The sequence below is a fragment of the Natrix helvetica genome, assembly GCF_964273705.1.
Source record: "Natrix helvetica genome assembly, chromosome: 2".
Taxonomy (NCBI): domain Eukaryota; kingdom Metazoa; phylum Chordata; class Lepidosauria; order Squamata; family Natricidae; genus Natrix; species Natrix helvetica.
In genome coordinates, this window is record NC_138552.1 from 231189894 (window position 1) to 231208770 (window position 18877).

General features: G+C 37.6%; 1 protein-coding gene across 1 annotated transcript in view; it reads right to left on the reverse strand.

Moving 5' to 3' along the window:
* Positions 1 to 386: 386 nt before the first annotated feature.
* MDGA1 (MAM domain containing glycosylphosphatidylinositol anchor 1) overlaps positions 387 to 18877 on the reverse strand; it is a 341865-nt gene continuing 323374 nt past the window's right edge. Inside the window, exons 15-17 of the mRNA XM_081942783.1 lie at positions 14124 to 14248; positions 5277 to 5385; positions 387 to 3070 (exon numbers count right to left, since the gene is read on the reverse strand). Coding sequence (XP_081798909.1) covers positions 2979 to 3070; positions 5277 to 5385; positions 14124 to 14248 — 326 coding nt within the window. The 3' untranslated portion in view covers positions 387 to 2978. The remainder of the gene's footprint in view (positions 3071 to 5276; positions 5386 to 14123; positions 14249 to 18877) is intronic.

Here is an 18877-nt window from a genome sequence, read left to right on the forward strand (position 1 = left end):
CAAAATGTTGCCAAGACAATCTCAATCTTACACGGGAAAGGACATATATATATTGCATAAATAAATAAAGGGAGACTAATATAGATCTATTTCAAGCTATTTAGCTCTCATCAGCTAGTCATACCCTTACTGGGAGTTGAACCTGGGCTGTATTACATATTAGGCAGTTGTATTAGCCACTAAGCCACAGGTTCTCCTCCTTTATCAGCTAAGCCAGGGAAATAGGTATGTATTGTGCCACAACCCCTGGTATGCACAAATATGGGAGGGAACATACTGCTTCCCTTTTCTGTCTATCGGCTCACCCTAGGAGCCATCCAGGCAGAAAGTCGATGAGCCGATAGACAGAAAAGGGAAGCAGTATGCTCCCTCCCATATTTGGGCATACCAGGGGTTGTGACACAATACATACCTATTTCCCTGGCTTAGCTGATAAAGGAGGAGAGCCTATGGTTTAGTGGCTAATACATCTGCCTAATATGTAATACAGCCCAGGTTCAATTCCCAGTAAGGGTATGGCTAGCTGATGAGAGCTAAATAGCTTGAAATAGATCTATACTAGTCTCCCTTTATTTATTTATCAGCACAACACAAATTTAACAAGGCAACATTAAAAAATGGCTTTCTGCCTGGATGGCTCCTAGGGTGAACCAATAGACAGAAAAGGGAAGGAGTATGCTCCCTCCCATATTTGGGCATACCAGGGGTTGTGACACAATACATACATGTGTGTGTGTGTGTATGTGTTTTTGTAGATTTTCACGGGTGTAGGTATGCTGGTCTTGTTGTATTCGGGTCTTTTCCCATGTAAGATTGAGATTGTCTTGGCAATGTTTCAGAGAGGTCTCACTTGCCATCTTCAGGCTGGGTTTTGGGCCCAAAATATATGGGGGTCATTGTTTCCAAACACAAATCTAACATGTTTTTATTGACAGGAGTTTTGAAGCAGCATTTAGCAAGTATTTGAATGGCTAGATCAACTTCCCCAGCCTAATGCTCTCAAAGCAAGTTGGACTGCAAGTGCTAGAATTCTCAGTCAGCTGAAGATCATGAGAACTGTAGTCCAGAGAGTCTGGTAGCAACTTGGTGTGGAAGACTGGATGGAGAAAAAAACTTATGCTGCTAGAAGACTTAGGAACCCATTAAGATGTATGCAGAGTATGTCATTGCTGTAGTAATGTCTCCCTAATAGGTAAACTGGTTCTTCTTTATATAATGATTTAGAGTTGGCTTTAATGATCTTGCAGGGTCAGGACTACCAAGTGCAAGTTGGGCTTTCCTGAGAAAACATTCCTCTCACAGTGGTAATGTGGTGTCCCTGAAAACAGTGGGTGTTTTTTCCTCTGTTTTTCTGCACTGAATGAAATCTAAGTACAGGTAGTCTTCGTTTAGTGACTGCCTCATGAAGCAACAGTCTGCAGTTACAACAGTACCTTTGTGATCTATCCTCCCATTTCTGACCTTCACAGGTCTGTAAAGCAAAGCTGATGTCAGTTTATAAGCACAGTTGCCAATTTACTTAGTGATCATTTGCTTAACAACCAAGGTGCTGATGCCAATTGTGACCACTAAACAAGGACTACCTGTATATTTTTCTTCAAAACTATAACAGCATGCCTATCCTGGTTCCTTTATGTAGGGACAGTTTTATTTTCTGCTTACAGTTGTCTATCACCTCATTGTGCAGCTGCAATACAGCTACCCAATCCTTCAATAGCAAATCAAGCACCATGGTAGCAGCATCTTTGATTAATAATATGTCAAGAATAGGTTCTACAACCGACAAGGAGATATTGCAATTTCAGATGTTATAAGGGTGCATCTGTATGACTCCCCTTGTAGTTAAAAAAAGAAGTGGGGCTGTAATGCTTGAATTACTAAAAGGAAATAGATAAATTAGCAGCAGCAGCAATGACAACAACAACAACAAAAGGTGGAGGAAATCCTTGCCTTAAGGCTTCTGAAGCTCATGCTTTGATAGTAACTGACTGCAGTGTCACTACTCAGCTTCTTTACTTTGGTCCTCAAACAAGAAGCCTTTCCTTTTAGTCTCTGTGCTGTATTGACAATCTGTCTCTGGGATGGTAGGAAAAAAAATAAGTACTAAAGGAGAGAAGTGAGCAGCCTAAAAAAAGAGAAAAGAGATGGGTAGGTGAAGGATGTCAACAGCTGAACCTGCAGCTTATGTTTGCCCTAGATTTCTCCATTCATCTCCATAATCCACAAGAGGTCTATCTCTTTGCTTTGCTGAGTTGAAGTTGGGGATGGATGGGTCAAGGCAAATTTATAGATGGACGAGTAAATACACGAGAGTCTTAAAAACGCATATGAAGACTCAGAAGTACATGCAAATGAGGACAAGGTTCGGTGGTCACCAGAGATGAGTGGGAGAAGTATGAGGAGGTGGTGCTGCAGTAAACAGGTTGTAGGCAAAACCGGTAAGGGAGAAGTCTTAACACAGAGATTCCAAAGGATGGCACTGTGTATGCTAGAATGTCTTCTAAACTGTGGTTCTGCAGCCAAGAAGGTAACAGTTCTGGTAGAAATTTGTGCTTTAGTATATTTTGTTTTTGTTTTAAACAAAAGTTCCTACTTCCCTGAGGAAGTCTTGTCCTCTGTTCTTAAAGGAACATGCCTTCCTCCTTTCCACTGATCCTTTTAAACATCTTTTTCATCCTCAGCATTGCCTTTCATTCTTTGCTTCCATTTCTTCTTTCCGTTGCTTCCTCCCTCTTTCTTTCATTTGTTTGTTTTTTCTCTCTTCTTTATTTATATATATATTGTTTTTAGACAGTATGACTTCCTCCAGGAATCCCTTAGGTTCTTAGCTGGATCCCTTTTGTGTAGTCATGCATGTTAGTCTTTGGTAACATATGGACACTTTGGTGTGCCAGTGAGGAGGGGGAGATAGAGGAGCAGAGGGAGACCAAGTAGGAAAGGAGGAGGAATGTCTCAGACAATGGGAGCATTCACTGCTATCATCTGAGCAGCACGTAAAGAAAGAAAAGTAGCGGCCAGCAGAGAGAAGATGTGTGTTGGGTGACAGCAGAATTTCCTGGAAGGGCAACTGCTGTAGGGAAAGAAAGAGAAAAATTATCTCATGAAAATTATCAATGGTTTGCAAAACAAATGACTGTGGAATGAAAGAATAATCTCAAAAATTCCAAGATTATACCCACCAAAACAAAATAATTGGATGTACACTTAGTCCTTAACCTACAACCAAAATTGGGCCCCAATTTTCAGTTGTTAAGCAAGACATTTGTTAAATGAGTTTTGCCCCATTTTACCACAGTTGTTAAGTGAATCATTACTGTTGATAAGTTGGTAAAGTGGTTGTTAAGTGAATCTGGCTTCCTTGTTGACTTTGCTTGTCGTATGGTCACAAAAGGTCACATGATCTTGGGACACAGCAATGGTCATAAGTATACACACCTAGCATCTACACTTTGATCACATAATCATGGGGATGCTACAAAGGTTGTAATGTGAAAAAACCGACGTAAGTCACTTTTTTTAGTGCCATTGTAATTTGAACAGTCACTAAATGAACTGTTGTAAGTTGAGGACTACCTGTACTGAAAGTTGAAATCACATGAAAACAAGAAGACACGTAGAATCCTAAATGTCTAGTTTTACTGTGCAAGCTGAATATTTCAGAAACCAATGTGTTTTAGATGTTATTGTATTGCACTACCATAACCAATTTTTTGGCCACATTAGACATGTAAAATAAAAGATATGTTTAGATTTTGTCTCTCTTTCAGATTTTTTTATAAAAACAAATCCATACTTTGAAGAGTAGAACAAATATTTAAAATATTGTCTAAGGACAATGGTCAATGAACTAATGTAGAAAGCTTCCTCATAACAGGCTAGATAATAACTGTATTCTTGTTTGGTCATATAACACCTGTACTATATCCACACTTTAAGAAGGATTCAGAAGCAGTGGGACGGGATCAATGGAGGCTAAGAAAGATGATCAGAGGACTAGAAACTAAGCCTTCTAAAGAAAGATGGATAGCATGTTTGCCTTGAGAAAAGATATTTGGGAGGGGATGTGGCTGTACTCTTCAAATGCCTGAAAAGACGTCACATAGAGAAACATCAGGATCTGTCCTCTCTCATTCCAGAGTGCAGTACGCAAAATAAAGGATGAGATCTGACAAGAAGTCAGATTCCAGTAAAACATTAGAAAAAAGAGTTCTTAACATTTAGTTCTGTTTGACAGTGGAAGCAATTATCCAGAAAGGGAGATAGCTCCCCTTTTCAGATAGGTTCAAACAGAAATTAGACAGCCACTTTTCTGGAATGGTTTAATTTGAAATCCCTGCATTGAGCAGAGAAGTTGGATATGATGGCCTCATCCAAATTAATGATCCTGTGATTTGTTCAATCACTCAACAGTGCCTATTTCAACAAATAAAGACTTTCTGGGATCTAATGCAGAAAGATCACTTTCCTGTCATTTGGTACCTGATCCCATTTTTTTGTTTGCTTTCTTGTTTGTTTTATTAAGCTAGAAACGCCAAGGATTAATTCTGGACATCCTACATACATATTATTATAGATGGCCCAGTGTTTCCTTTTCTCCATTAAGCAGAACTTCACAAAATAATTTAATCATGTTCTGCTTCAAATAAATATATCGATTAAGGATACTTCTCAAAGTGAAAAGAATAGTCTCCTCCCTGATATTAATTCTGTTGCCCTTAGCATAGGATAGGTGGGAAAATTTGAGACAAGTATACCCAGGGAAAATATATTTATAATTTTGGAAGACATCTCTGTCTCAGACTACATAATAAAAATCAATACATCCATCATCCATCCATCATCATAGTTTTTTATAATTATTATTGAATAATATTATCTTGTTTTGTATGCTATGGATATTGCTACAATCACCATTTTCCCGGGTCTGTAGATTCTAAAATTCCAAGTTCCTTGGTAACAAATTTATCAAAGAGACTGAGGAATAATAAACATTTCGTTATTTTCTGTAGCTAGGCAATTAAGAACCATGTTGGGCATCAACATTAACCTGGGACATTACAATACATTAAATGAGCTTGATACATTGCAGCCAATAATTTCTCTGTCTCTCTGAACAAGTATATGCTGATTATGAATAAGTATATTCTTATTATGTATAAATATAGTATTATTATATGTAAACATACATGCTGATTCATATATGGTACATAGCTTTCTCAATTTTTCCCCTTTAACTTGGGATGCAGTGACACATACAATTCATCAAGTATAATTACCTTTATTTGGGACAATTGGCTTTCTTGGACAATCACCTTTTTTCAGAGTAACATCATCAATAGCAATATCTCCCTCAGAACCTGTCCCACGGACACCTTCAAAGATGATCTGAGAGAAGAAAAAATCAGACTTAGAAAGGTTTTAAACATCTAAAAATTTCACCTTTGCAACAAGAATATTAGTTTGCCTTCCTGTGATGCTAAAGCCATTAGTCCCCAAAGGCCACTAGATCCCACTCAACACATTGTCTACTTGCCCCAAAGTTTCCTAGAACTTTCAGTCATCCCCAGATGGGCCATGATGGGGTGTGATAACTGACTCTCATGCTCCCAGATGAGATAGAAATTTAGACCAGCTTAAAACAAATAAACAAGAGACAGATGTGATATTTTTGCCCCAAATGATCTCTTCTATATTAGATTGTTCTGCAATATTCTGTTTGTTGCTATTGTTAAACTTTGAGACAATTAATGAATCTTGGTGAAATTTAATGAGAAAAGAAAATTCAGCTCTTCTTTGTTACCCTTCACAAATCTACATTTTTTTTTATAATTCTTTTTGACAACTGCACCTTTTGGGGCTGTCTGTGAGGTCTTTTTTAAAAAAAGTTTCAGTTTATCAGTGAATTGTCTGCAAGGTGTTGCTGAGCCGATAAGGTAGAAGGCTGGAGGCTTTAAACAACCTCTTGGAAGCCATTTCAAGTTTCATATCCAGGCCCTGCCTCTGCATTGGAGCTTGATAGTTTCCTGTGCCTCTGTCTAATCCCAGGATGATTTCCCCTGATATCCACCCATAAACTATCTTACATTTTTTTTGCCAATTAAAAGGTGAAAAACAAAAAGCAAAAGAATTTCAATATTGCAATATTCCTAGTTGTGTAACATGGAGGTATACGATTGAGGCCTTCCTCCTGTTCTTGAGAGATAGACAAATAAATGAAACTTTATTTAAAAAGTTACTATAAAATGCAACCTCCCTTTTAACATTATATATTAAAACATAGTCAGCATTGATAAAGATAAATTGTAGAGCTGTTCCGAGTTGGCAACTAAACAAGAACATTTCTGAGTGGTGGGGCTTACGTCGCAATGACACGACATGCAATCTTGGGGGTCCAGGATTGCTGTCGATATCTCTGTTCCTGGATGGTCCTTTTGGACCTAAACTGTTCTGAAGGAACAGTGATAGGAAAGAGCATGTCGTGCTGATCTCAGGGGCATCGCAAAGCCCCTGATTGATTCAGGAGAAAGCTCTTTTTGCCAGCTACAAGAGAAGCAGCCAAAATGACTGCAGAAGGTTGGGACAAGCCTCTGAAACAGAAGCAGTACAGGAGTGGTGTCGAAATGGTGAGAAAATTTTTTATTGTTAGAGAAGGGAAAACCCAAAAGAATTGGAATTTAAAATAAAATTGAAGACAGAAGAAAATAAGTGGTGAACCCTGGTTTAAGACTATCGTGTTATCTTTTCTACCTTAACTTTGTTTGTTTTCCATGGATGGACTTTTTACAAATGCCTCTTACTTTTAAACTGGATTGGTCTCTTTTTTTCCTTCTTCCTCTATACTTTTTCCATTTTTTGTATTCGTGGATTAAAAGCTTCTTCTCTTGTAAGGCTTGGACGGAGTGTAATTTTTACATATTTTTTTCCTTTTTCCCCCTCTCTTGGAACTTGGTGTTTACAGAGAGAGGCAGAAACAGATGGAAAAGAGGTAACACTGCCATCTAGTGGCTTGGCAATATCTGATAAAGCTAAAAGCTTTGTTTACTGAAAGGCTCAGTGGAAAACATTTTGTTGATACAGGTGTTCCTTTCAAGGAAAGAGAAAGCTTTGATTTGAAAAACTCCACTGAATTTGTTTCACTTAAAAGTCTCAGATGTTTTTGCAGTGTTTATAACCTGGAAAATGGCACAACGTGAAGAAGAAAAGACACTAAATTTGCAAAGAATTTTCTTAGAAATTCAAAAAGTTTTAATAATTACAGCGAGAATTGAAAAGAGACTTGAAATTATAGATCAAAATACAGAAAGTACGGGGACAGTGATGAAGTTTGAGGACAGAGCTGAAAAAATAACAGAGACATATGAAAGTGATAAGAAAATTGTTGACACTGACAGCAAACTGAGAGTGGAAGGAAATGACAAGTGTGAAATATGGAAAGGAGAAATCGATGAACCCGAACTATATTTCAGATGTCAGAAAATAGATGAAGAAAGGAAAGAAAATTTGGCACAAATAATGAGAGTAATCTCGGCAGAAGCACTAATGATAACAAAAGTTAAGCTGCTAAAAAGAGCAGATAGAGGGTTTCAAATTCTTATAAGACATGCAATGAACAACAAGTTCTTAAGAGAAGTCCACATAAGACTTATCAAGAAAACACTTAGAATACAGACTTTACAAATGGCAAGAGATGTTGGACTACACTATCTCTGGAAGGATACAGGATGATGAAATGAAATGTCACAACAAATTTTAGTTAAATGTAGTTAAAGTTTGAGTGCTATGTACAATGTAATAATAGCTATAGTCAAATAAATGATTAATAATGATAAAGCATTTATATATACTAGATTGCTAATATGAAATGTTATACAATACTGTAAGTGAGGATTATGGAGATGATGTTGAAAAGCCTTTTTATAAAAGATACACAACTTTATATAGAATAGAATATAAAGATATAATATCATTGGATGATTTCAGGATGATGTAATAAAATGTCTTGATATAAATTTACTTTAAATTTAATATGCCTTATGTTGAAAGGATGCAATAATAGCCTAATGGATGTTTAATAATTATATCAATTTGTATACAAGTATATTAGATTGATGATACTAACAATGGTGGGAAAACCATGGAATTGGAAACTATTAGAGAATGTTATCAATGCTAAAATGATAGAATGACTTAGACTAGGAGGAAGCATAATAACAATGTATACAAAGATATCTTGATTGTCAATATGTGAATTTTTTTTAATATATATTTTTATTGTTTTTACATTTAAAACAATGCAATGCCGCGGAGTCGGGGTGATCGTATATTCACATTATGTACAGCTAGTTTCAACCATTAACAGTTAATCTACTTAATACATTGTCTGTCCTTCTGTTCGATCACAATATATACATTTGTTCCAGTCTTGTCATCTTAACTTATACCAATCATAAAATCTATTCCATACCTCAAAATATTCTGATTCCCCTTTATTTTTAAGTTCCAAAGTGAGCCTATCTGCTTCTGCACAGGCCAACACTTTTCTGATTATATCTAGCTCTGATGGTGTATTTTCTTTTTTCCAATGCTGTGCATAGGTTATGCGCGCTGCAGTTAGTATATGTATGATTAGATAGAGTGTATCTTTCTTAAACCCCTCCGGTATTATGCCTAGGAGAAAAGTTTCTGGTTTAAACATAATTTGTTCTCCCACCATTTGTTCTAACCATGATTGAATCATTTTCCAATATTTTTTAGCCTCACTGCACGTCCACCACATATGATAGAAAGTGCCTGGTGTTTTTTTACACTTCCAACAATTTGGGGCCAGATTTTTAAACATTTTAGAAAGCCGTGCTGGCGGGAGTCAATATGTGAATTTTGATAGAATTCAAGTGATGACTATGGAAAGGACACAGAAATATTTTGTAACCAATCGACACACTGTGTCTGGTTGAAGAGGCTTTTATGTTGTATGTGTTGTGTGTTTGTGTTTGTCTGAAAATAAAAAAAATATTAAAAAAAGAACATTTCCAAAGACATTGGAAGATGGTACTAGTCTGCTACAAACAGCAGATTCTCCCTGTGAGATGGGAAATGCTGCAATTCATTATTACGAACTGCACAAACACTATATAGAATATTTCCATGTCCAGCCTGAAGAATGGTTAAAAAACACCACACAGAATTCACCACCCTGCACAGAGAAATACTAGATAATTAGCGCAATATAAAGAACCAGAAATTAAATGCCATACAATTCCTGGCCTCTTCCAAGAAGGCTGTTGAAGCAGACGTTTCCTGTGCTTCAATTATCTGGATTTAAACAAAATATGTGTGGACTGATCTTAAATCCTACTCCTTTCCAGAGTTCGTCCAACAACTTCTGTCTTTTTTCAAAAAGACCCAGCCCTTCTTTCTACCTGCAGAAGTGTTCATGACAGACAGCATCCCTCCCACACAGAAGTGAATTCTGCATGCCTGAGGTTGTGGGAAAGTAAATTGGGTGTCAGAGTAGGTGGCTTGTTCGGGCTGCAGTCACAGCAAATGTGTCACATGCAAAGGTATGGGAATACCCAGCCTTCCACTCTGCAGGGCTGGATTGCCCTATTCACAAATTCTGGCTTCATTTCTGAAACATAAAGTAGGTCACATGCCAACAGCTTGGCACAGTGGGAGCTTCGTCACTGGAAGCTTTCAAGAAGAGATTGGACTGCCACTTGTCAGAAATGGTGTAAGGTGTCCTACTTGGGCGTGGGGTTGGATTAGATGGCCTACAAGGTCCCTTCTAACTCTGTTAATTTGTTACTGTTACAGTACCTCTATTTTGCAATGAAATCCAGTTCTGCATGCCTTTTGTGGCCAATGTAAAGGGGTGTTAATGTATGGGGGGATAGGATGAAACCATTGGGGCAGCGGTGACATCTCTTATTAGAACGGGTCACTGCTCATTTGCCTTTTGTCCCTGCCTTGATATGAGGGAGGCCGCCCCAAGAGCGGATCGAGGGACAAAATGAACTGCATCATCAGCTTGGGTGCTAAAATTGCCGCAACTCGGGCTGCTGTGAAGGCCAGAGCTATCCTTCTCCCCCTGTACTCCTGACTTTGGAATCACAGGGGGCTCCTTCATTCTCTGAGCTTGACAGTTACAGCTTCATTAGCCCATGCCACCCGTGCTGTTCCCATGGTTACAACACTTTACAGGCAGCGAGGGCAGAGGCCCATTCACCTCCCATTCCCTCAGGAGCAGAGCCAACCTCTGCATTCATGTCCCATTATGCAGGAGAAGACTACAAGCCTGCCATTACCTGTCTTCCGATGATATAAAGCCCTGCACGAAGCCTCCTCATACTGTTCACGTACTCAGTGGATATTCAGTGTTGCTGCCTTCCTATTTGCTGAATACTGTGATGGGAGATTTTCAGAATAAAGACCAGATGGAGATCTGTGTATTACAGGCTGTGAAATTTCATTTGCCCCTAACCAACTATGTGCTTTTATTTTACCTGAGGCAAGTGTGGCTGGGGTGGGCATTTGAAAATGTTAATCGGTAATTCCCTTCTATTCCTTGCTCATTCTGCAAGTCTGAGGTTTGTAAAAAAGATCTACACAACCTTGGCGCTTACATCTATTTCAGTACGTATCTTTTGAACATGTTAGAAAACAAGCGTGATGCCTTCCCTTTATTCTCGAATGCACAGTTTAAATACTTTTTGATTTTTCTTTTCTGAGCCACAAAACTCCAGTGTAATATTAAGGGAAGTGAAAAAAATCCATCTGACTACTAAGTTCTGATCTGCACATTTCTCTAGAAGGGGCAGATCAATTCAGGTTGAAAAGAGATTCCTCCAGCATTCCTACTGGCAATGATATCATGTGTGTATATTTATGTGTAGGAAGCAAAGGGCAGATTTTTTATGCTCAGCTGCTCTGTTTTCCATAAAAATAGGACTTTGTCTGTGTATGAATACTATAAATGCACATTTGTTTCCAATTTTCTGTCTTGTTCTATTTTTCTGTAAGGCAGCATTTCTGTTGTAAGAATATTCCATTCTGAGATCAATACGTTGTTTTGGGGGAAATGCAATATTTCCCTCCTAGCTAACGTACTGATTGCTACTAAGTTGGCTACACAGAACCGGGTTGGCAACATACTGGCCATATATTGTATATGATGTGATGTAATACTATTTTCTCTCTGTTTTACTCTTTTGTGAATTTTCCAGTTCATTGTCTAGAATTTCTCTGAGGCAGTGTGGTATCTCTCTATATTAATCCTGCAATGGAATACTCATGTAGAAAAAAAATCCCTACATCACTTTCAGTTATTAGCAGCTCTTTTCACAGTGCAAACTATATGTAGCTATTTAGAGGGAGGTCTTACTGAATTAAATGGTACTTAAGGCCAGGTAAGCGTGTATATGGCCTTAGCCATAATTCTCCCCAGCAAAACAGCTTCCCCGTGTATATATTGGTTATATAGAGCCTGGTGTTACATTTTAGTCACTAAGTACTTGGAAATGTTCCAGTTCTTCTTCAGTTCTCATAGCCTGATGAAGGAGAAATGCACTGGATAGAAAGGAGGAAAATGTTGATTATATAAGCCTCATGACACACCCTCTAATGAAAATGAATCCCCCCCTCTCTCTCACACACACATTGTAGCATTGTAGCATTGCTTTTTATGCCTCTCTGCAGTCCAACCTATTCAGAGACACTTCTGCAAAAGGAAAGACCATCCCCAGGCTATGAGTCAACAAGCTGGAACAAGCTCATACCAACTGAATGGTAAGAAATTAGTTGCCCATCCCTGTTGTCATTATGCACACAACAACAGTTGAGCTACAAGCAATAAGCAACAGCCTTACAAGTAACTAGATTATTGTTTTATGGCACCCCAAAGTACAGTATATTGCACACTTTAGTGCTAAGTAAAAAAAAAAAAAGCAGCAAATGCTCATGGCCTCGCCCAGTATAAGCAGCATAACAAATCATTCACCAACGAAAATAAGATGCCAGGAATAAAATTTGCAATAAAATTCTTGGGGATAAATACCTCTGGATTTTAACACACACAAAAGCTCAGAATAATAAATGGATATGTATGGCCCTGTTCATTCCTCTATATGGTTCTATTTATTTTGCAGATGCATATTGGTTTTATACTTGTCCAATATTTACAGATCTGAAAAAGATCCCCAAGAACAGGCTTGCTAAGATTTTGGTTTTTTTAAAAAAAGCAGCAGTGTTGATATAACAAAAGATAGTAGAATTTGCTTTATACTCTGGCAGTTTAAAGTCTGGATTTCAAGGTACCAATATTAAATCAAATAGTTCACACAAAATCTGAACATAAACAGAGTTCATTTACCCGATAATGCTAGGTAAATATGTTTTTGTGCAACTTTATATGAACAAAAATTCTATCTCTATGCCAATTTGCAACCATAACTCTGCTTTTAAAAGACCATAACCGAGTTTTCATCTATATAATGAAAGAACAATCATAAACATGTCTAGTTCTTAATAGTAAACATAAACCTTTGTGCAATTTATACATGCTTCATATACTTCCAAAATAAAATAGACATTTGAAATCCCACCTAGAGATGGAATAGCACTTATAAATCATCTTTGCAGAATCACAGTGTGCAACTGCTCACAAAAAGCTCAGAAAATTAATGCACAGTGGTTAAATTTTGCATAGATTGAACACACCACCACAGAATCTTTCATGAAACTATACAAGATTTCCATAATAATGTTTAACACACACCTATGTATAGGAGGTAAGATTTATCTAGCTATACTGCTTTACTTCCTACCCAGCCTCCCCACCACCACAATGTACAGGCTTCCCCTCCCTCAGATCAAGAGAAAGTTCATCTATTGATTGTGACAAAAATTGACTAACTGGCTTGTCACCCAGGCATGATGTTGTAGGCTGGGAGTGAGTGCTGATTCTAAAGTCACCCAGCTAGCTTTCATGCCTAAAGTGAAACTAAACTTTAGATTCTCAAGGTTTCTAGCTGGACCATAGACCAAGCTGGCTCTCAAAGTTTTACTCCAAAATATTTATGGGTCAAGATGCTATTAAACACGGTAAAGCAAGGATTCAGCCCAGATAATGGCACCCAGGACATCACATTTTTCTGGATTGTTTATAGCATTTACAGTAGAAACACAGTATGGATCTGAACATTTCTATTTAACAAATAACACTGCATACATTGGAAGAGACTTGCTATTATGGATGGTTCCATAGCTAGACATGCAGTGAATCAGAAGTAATAGTTCTGAGTTTCCTCCACATTTCTAATTTCTGATAATATCTAGTAATATGGTTATAAAACATGGCATTGCTGTGCTACAAGTTTCCTCATGTAACCAGTTGCTGTTTATTGGAGCATGGATACTTTCAGCTGAGCGGTGGTCATCTTAACAATAAGCATCACATCACCCTTACATGCATTCCCACCAGCTGAGACTCAAGTCAAGAACATTCTACATAGAAATACTTTGGTACCAGGATCACTTGTATACTTTTCATTACTATAAGAGGTGGGGATAGGAAGCTGCCTTATCCTTATGAAATCTAGCTCTGACCAGCCAATGGCTTACTAGAGTTCCAGATATGAACTCTCTTCCAGCTGTATTTGGTTAAGAATTGCACTTATGACTTCTGCATACCACTTAGATATAGCCCTTCCCATATCTTTTTGTCACGTGAAAGCAGAACTAGTTCTCTCCTATGGAGCAGGTGGAAGATTATAGTGTGAACTTCCTGACTAGGTCCTGATTTGCCCCAGGAATAATAGCCCATAAGGAAGGGTTGATGTTTTTGACAGCAGCTCCATCCACTTTTCCATGTAAGAACCTATTCAACAATGACAAAGCTCAAGTAACTGTTCAAGCCACATATTAGTGCTGATGTATTAAGTCCTATTATGAAGCAACGAGGGAGAGAGGCATGCCTCCTCAGCTGCTTTATTATAGAAGGCCAGAAAGAGGTATTCTGTTTTTCTTGAACTTGTGTTGATGCACATTTCACCATTCACCAATCTTTGCCTTAAGGTTTGCTGTACTAAATCAAAGACATAATAGCAGGTATTATAGGATCTGCTTACCTGGAAAGGTCCTGCAGGATTGATGGGCACATGTACTTGCTGCCACATATTTCCTTTGTCTCCTTTGAGTGACAAGGCTTGAGTGGGTTGCTTATTCCTCACATGAACCAGGAGATTTAAGGATCCTATAAGGGAATGGCATGAAACACTGGAGTCATACTGTGTCTTTGCAGCAATTTTTTTGTCAAAGGATCAATTGACATTTGCATCTATATTAGATCTTGCACATTGGTTCTTTCACTGAATGCATAAAATGTGAGTAGGGCTATTAACAATCTATATATCTTTCATTATTGCAATCTTGGAGTAGAGATATACATTTAAATGTCTTATGCATTGTTTCCCTGAAGAATTCTAGTTAATTCCCAGTTAATCTTATCCCAACGTGGGTGCTCTTTATTCATTCAGTAAGTAATATCCCACTTAATGTTTGCCTCCATTCTCCTCATTTTTTATGCTGATAAGGAAGATCTAAAGAAATGAACAGGTTGCAGTCCTTTATTACTATCAGGATCCCTGATCCTGGTAGGGGTTCTAGTGTCTTGGACCACAATATCTACATCTAGACAATCTTGGTTATAATTATTCTTCAGACATTTGCCACCATGATGAGGGAAATAAATTGTGACATAGATTTAAGAAATGCAGTATTGAAAATTGACACTGAACTGTTTGTAAACCAAACTAAACTTAACTGCAGCTATGACACTTACTAAGCACAAGTAGGATAAGTAGAAATCTCTTCACTAAACAGAGGGTTAGATTCAATGGTCTAAATTGGCACTTCCAACTCAATGAATATGAATTCAGGTTCAGTTAACATTCCCTGTAGAAATTCTTTCCCAGAATCATCCTGCAGCATACACCTCTATAATAGGCATCTAAGGAGCATTAAAGCTAATAAAATATGTGTTTAATAGGCTTCTGGTCTGGCAGACCTTATCAAAGAGCAAGCTCCAATGAGCAAGCTCTTGTCTGCACATATTGTTTTCTGAAATGAATGTTTATTTAATTGATTTCCAAACGATCACCATGGGAAATGTGCTAGATGGCCAAAGCTATACAAAACTTTGCATAGAAGACAATTTCCAATTGCAAGTTGTGAATATAGTGCTTGAGAGATTCACAGCCTGGCTGTTGAAGGAATCAGATACTACTAAGTTATTGAGCTCATAATTTTATATACATACTTTCCTGGAAGTAAGCTACCTGAAATCAGAAGCAACTAGGGTAATGGGAAGGCAGCTAGAATGGCACTTGCAACAGAACTTTCTAGAAAATGGATGCCAAATTTCTGATTGCTAATGGTAAGTGCTATATAGTAGCATGATGGCTGGCCTATGGCTGGACAAACCCAGTTTGAAACTTCAAATTCCACTTAGCCATGAGATTACTAGATGTTGTAGTTGAGTTGATCTCACAGAATTATTCATGAAGGTAAAATAGAGGAAGACATGCCACCCTGAGCAGCAAAAGAAGAGGTAAATCTTATTTTTATTACAAGATAATGCTTCCCCTGACTTCTCTCTTAACTCTCTAAATTTCATGTACTTTTTGACCTATTATAAATTATTAGTCATTCAAGACATGCTTAAACCCCCCACATAAAATCCAGCTATTTCATTGGTCTCTTTAGGAAAAATGCCATCACTGGGGTCAAGTCACAACTTGTCTCTGTAATATCCAAAATTAATGATTAAAGAAAGAAGTCTAAACAAAAGAAAAAAATCTGCTTGAACCCACACTATTCTTAGATTGTTTTCAATTTTTTTCTATGTAAGAGGGACGTTATGTGTGTTTGTTGGCATGTGAATGGGTGTTGATAAGTATAATTTAACTTCACTGTGGTAATAAAAGCATATATCTGTAGATTGAACTATTAGTGTTAAATCAAAGAACATAATCAATTTTGGCCACCTATTGAGTGTAACTTGAAGGAAGGAGAAACAAGTTACCTTGCTCTGGGACACTGGAGAGATGAGCAATTATCATTTTACTTGCTTTGCATTATGGATAGGCTGACTTTTCCTTAAATAGGAAATCTGATTAATATGCTTTAAACCAGAAGTTTTGGGTGTGGTGATTTACATACCTAATTTAAATCATTCCACTCTAGAACCAACTACTATCCTTAACAACTAAGAAGTAAAAGATTTCCTTGACATTATTCCCCAGATTACTGTTCTGAAGAGGCAGACAGCACTATTACACAGCAGGCAGATTCTATATTACCACAAATATGTGACTGAAGATCGCATTTTCATGGCTAGCATTCTAATAGAACCCAAATAAAATAAAATGGAACTGCCATATTTAATTCTATCAATCAAGAAACATATTAATCAGCTCAAAGAGGATATTGTAGGAATGTGGGCCAACACCCAAATATTTGAGTTGTGGTATACAATGAATGCAATAACTTTTCTTCAGCTGAGATCTGAGTTTATATATATATATCCAATATTGGCCCCAAGCTAGCAACAGACAGAAGGGATCTATATTCTGACCCAACATTCCCTTTATTAAATGCACATGCAATCATGTATACACATATAAACACAACAAATTGTCTCATAGACCACAGAAATAGGTGTTTTAAGGCTGCATTTGAAATAAGCTCCTTTTCTGCAACTTGGAACACTTTCTATCTGAACTACTAGATTTCAGTCATCAGGGGTTCAGGTAGGAGAACATACATAGAGAAAACTATTTCTTAAATCCTTTCTCTTCTGCCTGCTGTCCTCTGCCATGTTTCCCCTGACCCAATTCCATCCCTGTACACCAGGGTCCCTACATTATGCTATTATCCTTGGGCACTGGGGCTCTTGCCACTTTCCAAGCCATTAAGCCCAATTCACAGCCAAAAAAGTTTGCTCATCCTTTATGTTCAGTTTATCTGCATGAAATCTGTTCTCCCACTACTAGAAGAAGTTAGTCCCTGGCAACTTGGGTAAAAGGCAATTATTCTCTTCCTTTTCAGTATCCAGTCTTCTTTAACATCTGATGCTTATTTGAAAGTGGACATCAGATAGAGATCTGGCTAAACTGGCAAGGCAACCAGAGCTGTTGATAAACTGGAGGCGGGAGGCGGTTTAGAAGTGTGCAGTGCTGATGAGGATCCTATAGCTGTTCCACAAATCAGTGAAAACTTGGCTTTCTTCCCAGGCCTGGATATAGGGTGGTTGTTGAGTCATTCTTTGTAGTTTTTTTTTTAAAAAATGTATTGGCTTGTTTGTCCTGGACATGCATGTTTATTTTTCTTTTCCCCCTTTCTTTACTTTTTAGATATAAGCCATCCAGAGTCATTGGCCAAATAAGTCCAAATGAACAAACCAATAAATAAAGTCATAACTTGGCTACTATAATGTAACTGCTGGGCTAGCTCTGATTGAGTTTTAACAAGAACAACTTTATGTTGGCAACACTTCTTCTAAGACCATTTCCATCAGTTTGAATGGGAGACACTAGGTCAGTTCAATAAAAAGATCTCCATCCTGGTCTCAAGCTTTAAGAAATAATACTGAAAACTATTTTGGACCAAATCTTTTGAGGAGAGAAATTAAATTTTAATAGACAACTCTCTCTGCATCCTCCCTCTTTTAAGCTGGATAAATGCCAGGCACTGCACTCATTAACTTGTAAAGACATCTGGAGGAGACTTACATTTCCTTCATTATCCATCCAAGTATCCCTAGCATTTCTGGCTCACATCATGGATAATAATCAATTTAGCAAAGAAATGCCAGGAAATCAGGCATCATTCAGTGTTCTGATCTTATCTACTCATCCTAACTACAACCTTCCAGGCAAAAATATGGCAGCACAGCCAGGAGTGGAACAAATCATCCATAAAATGAATTCTAATACCTGTATGAAGAAGGCAAAGAACTAAGGGGAGTGAAGGGAAGTGAAGCAGCATCTGGAAAGCAAATAAAATAAAATAAAAATGCATTCTTTGAAATTCTCACCACCAAGCAAACTGAATGCATATCTTTTACAGAAAGTTGCATGTCTACACCAATCAAGGAAAGAAAAAGAATCAAGAAAATGTCATTTCCTCGACTGGAGGCTCAGGAAGCATTTTGAATAAATTATGGTTTATTGGTTAATCTTGCTCCTCTTTTTCATTTAAAGTGGATAATATAAATGGGACAACAGGACAAATAAACTGGGGACATACAACACTGTTCTGTTCTGCCGTTCTGTTGCTTAGGATGAGGAAAATTATTTTTCTGAATACTGTCCATATACAATCACATTGATCTGAATAGCAAGAGGAGGTGGTATGTCTAAATTGGGACAATATATTTTAAATATTGTAGTCTAACTTTTAAAAGACGGGAGACTAAATCTCCAGTGATGAGATCATTTAGGGTTGTGATGATATGAGATCATGTAGGGTTGTGATTATGATTATTAGTGAACCGCTCATCAAAAGGGGAGAATATTTGAAACTCAAAGCCTGGTTCAGATATTACACAGAGCCTGCATTTTAAAGGGAGCTTGAAATGTTCAAATATTAAAAGAGGAGAAGTCAAAGCCCTAAGTAAGATTGTAAGAGTTATGCCAGGCAGAGAGATCTGCCTGGATTTCTTTCCCCAACTAGTTTTTATTCAGTTTGATGGAAGAAAATGTTCTTTGAAGATGACAATTTTGGAGAAATTTACATCTTTAGCCCTGATATAACTCTGTGTGTGTGTGTGTGTGTGTGTGCGCGCGCGCAGGTGTTTTGCTTTGTGGAATAATTTATCTAG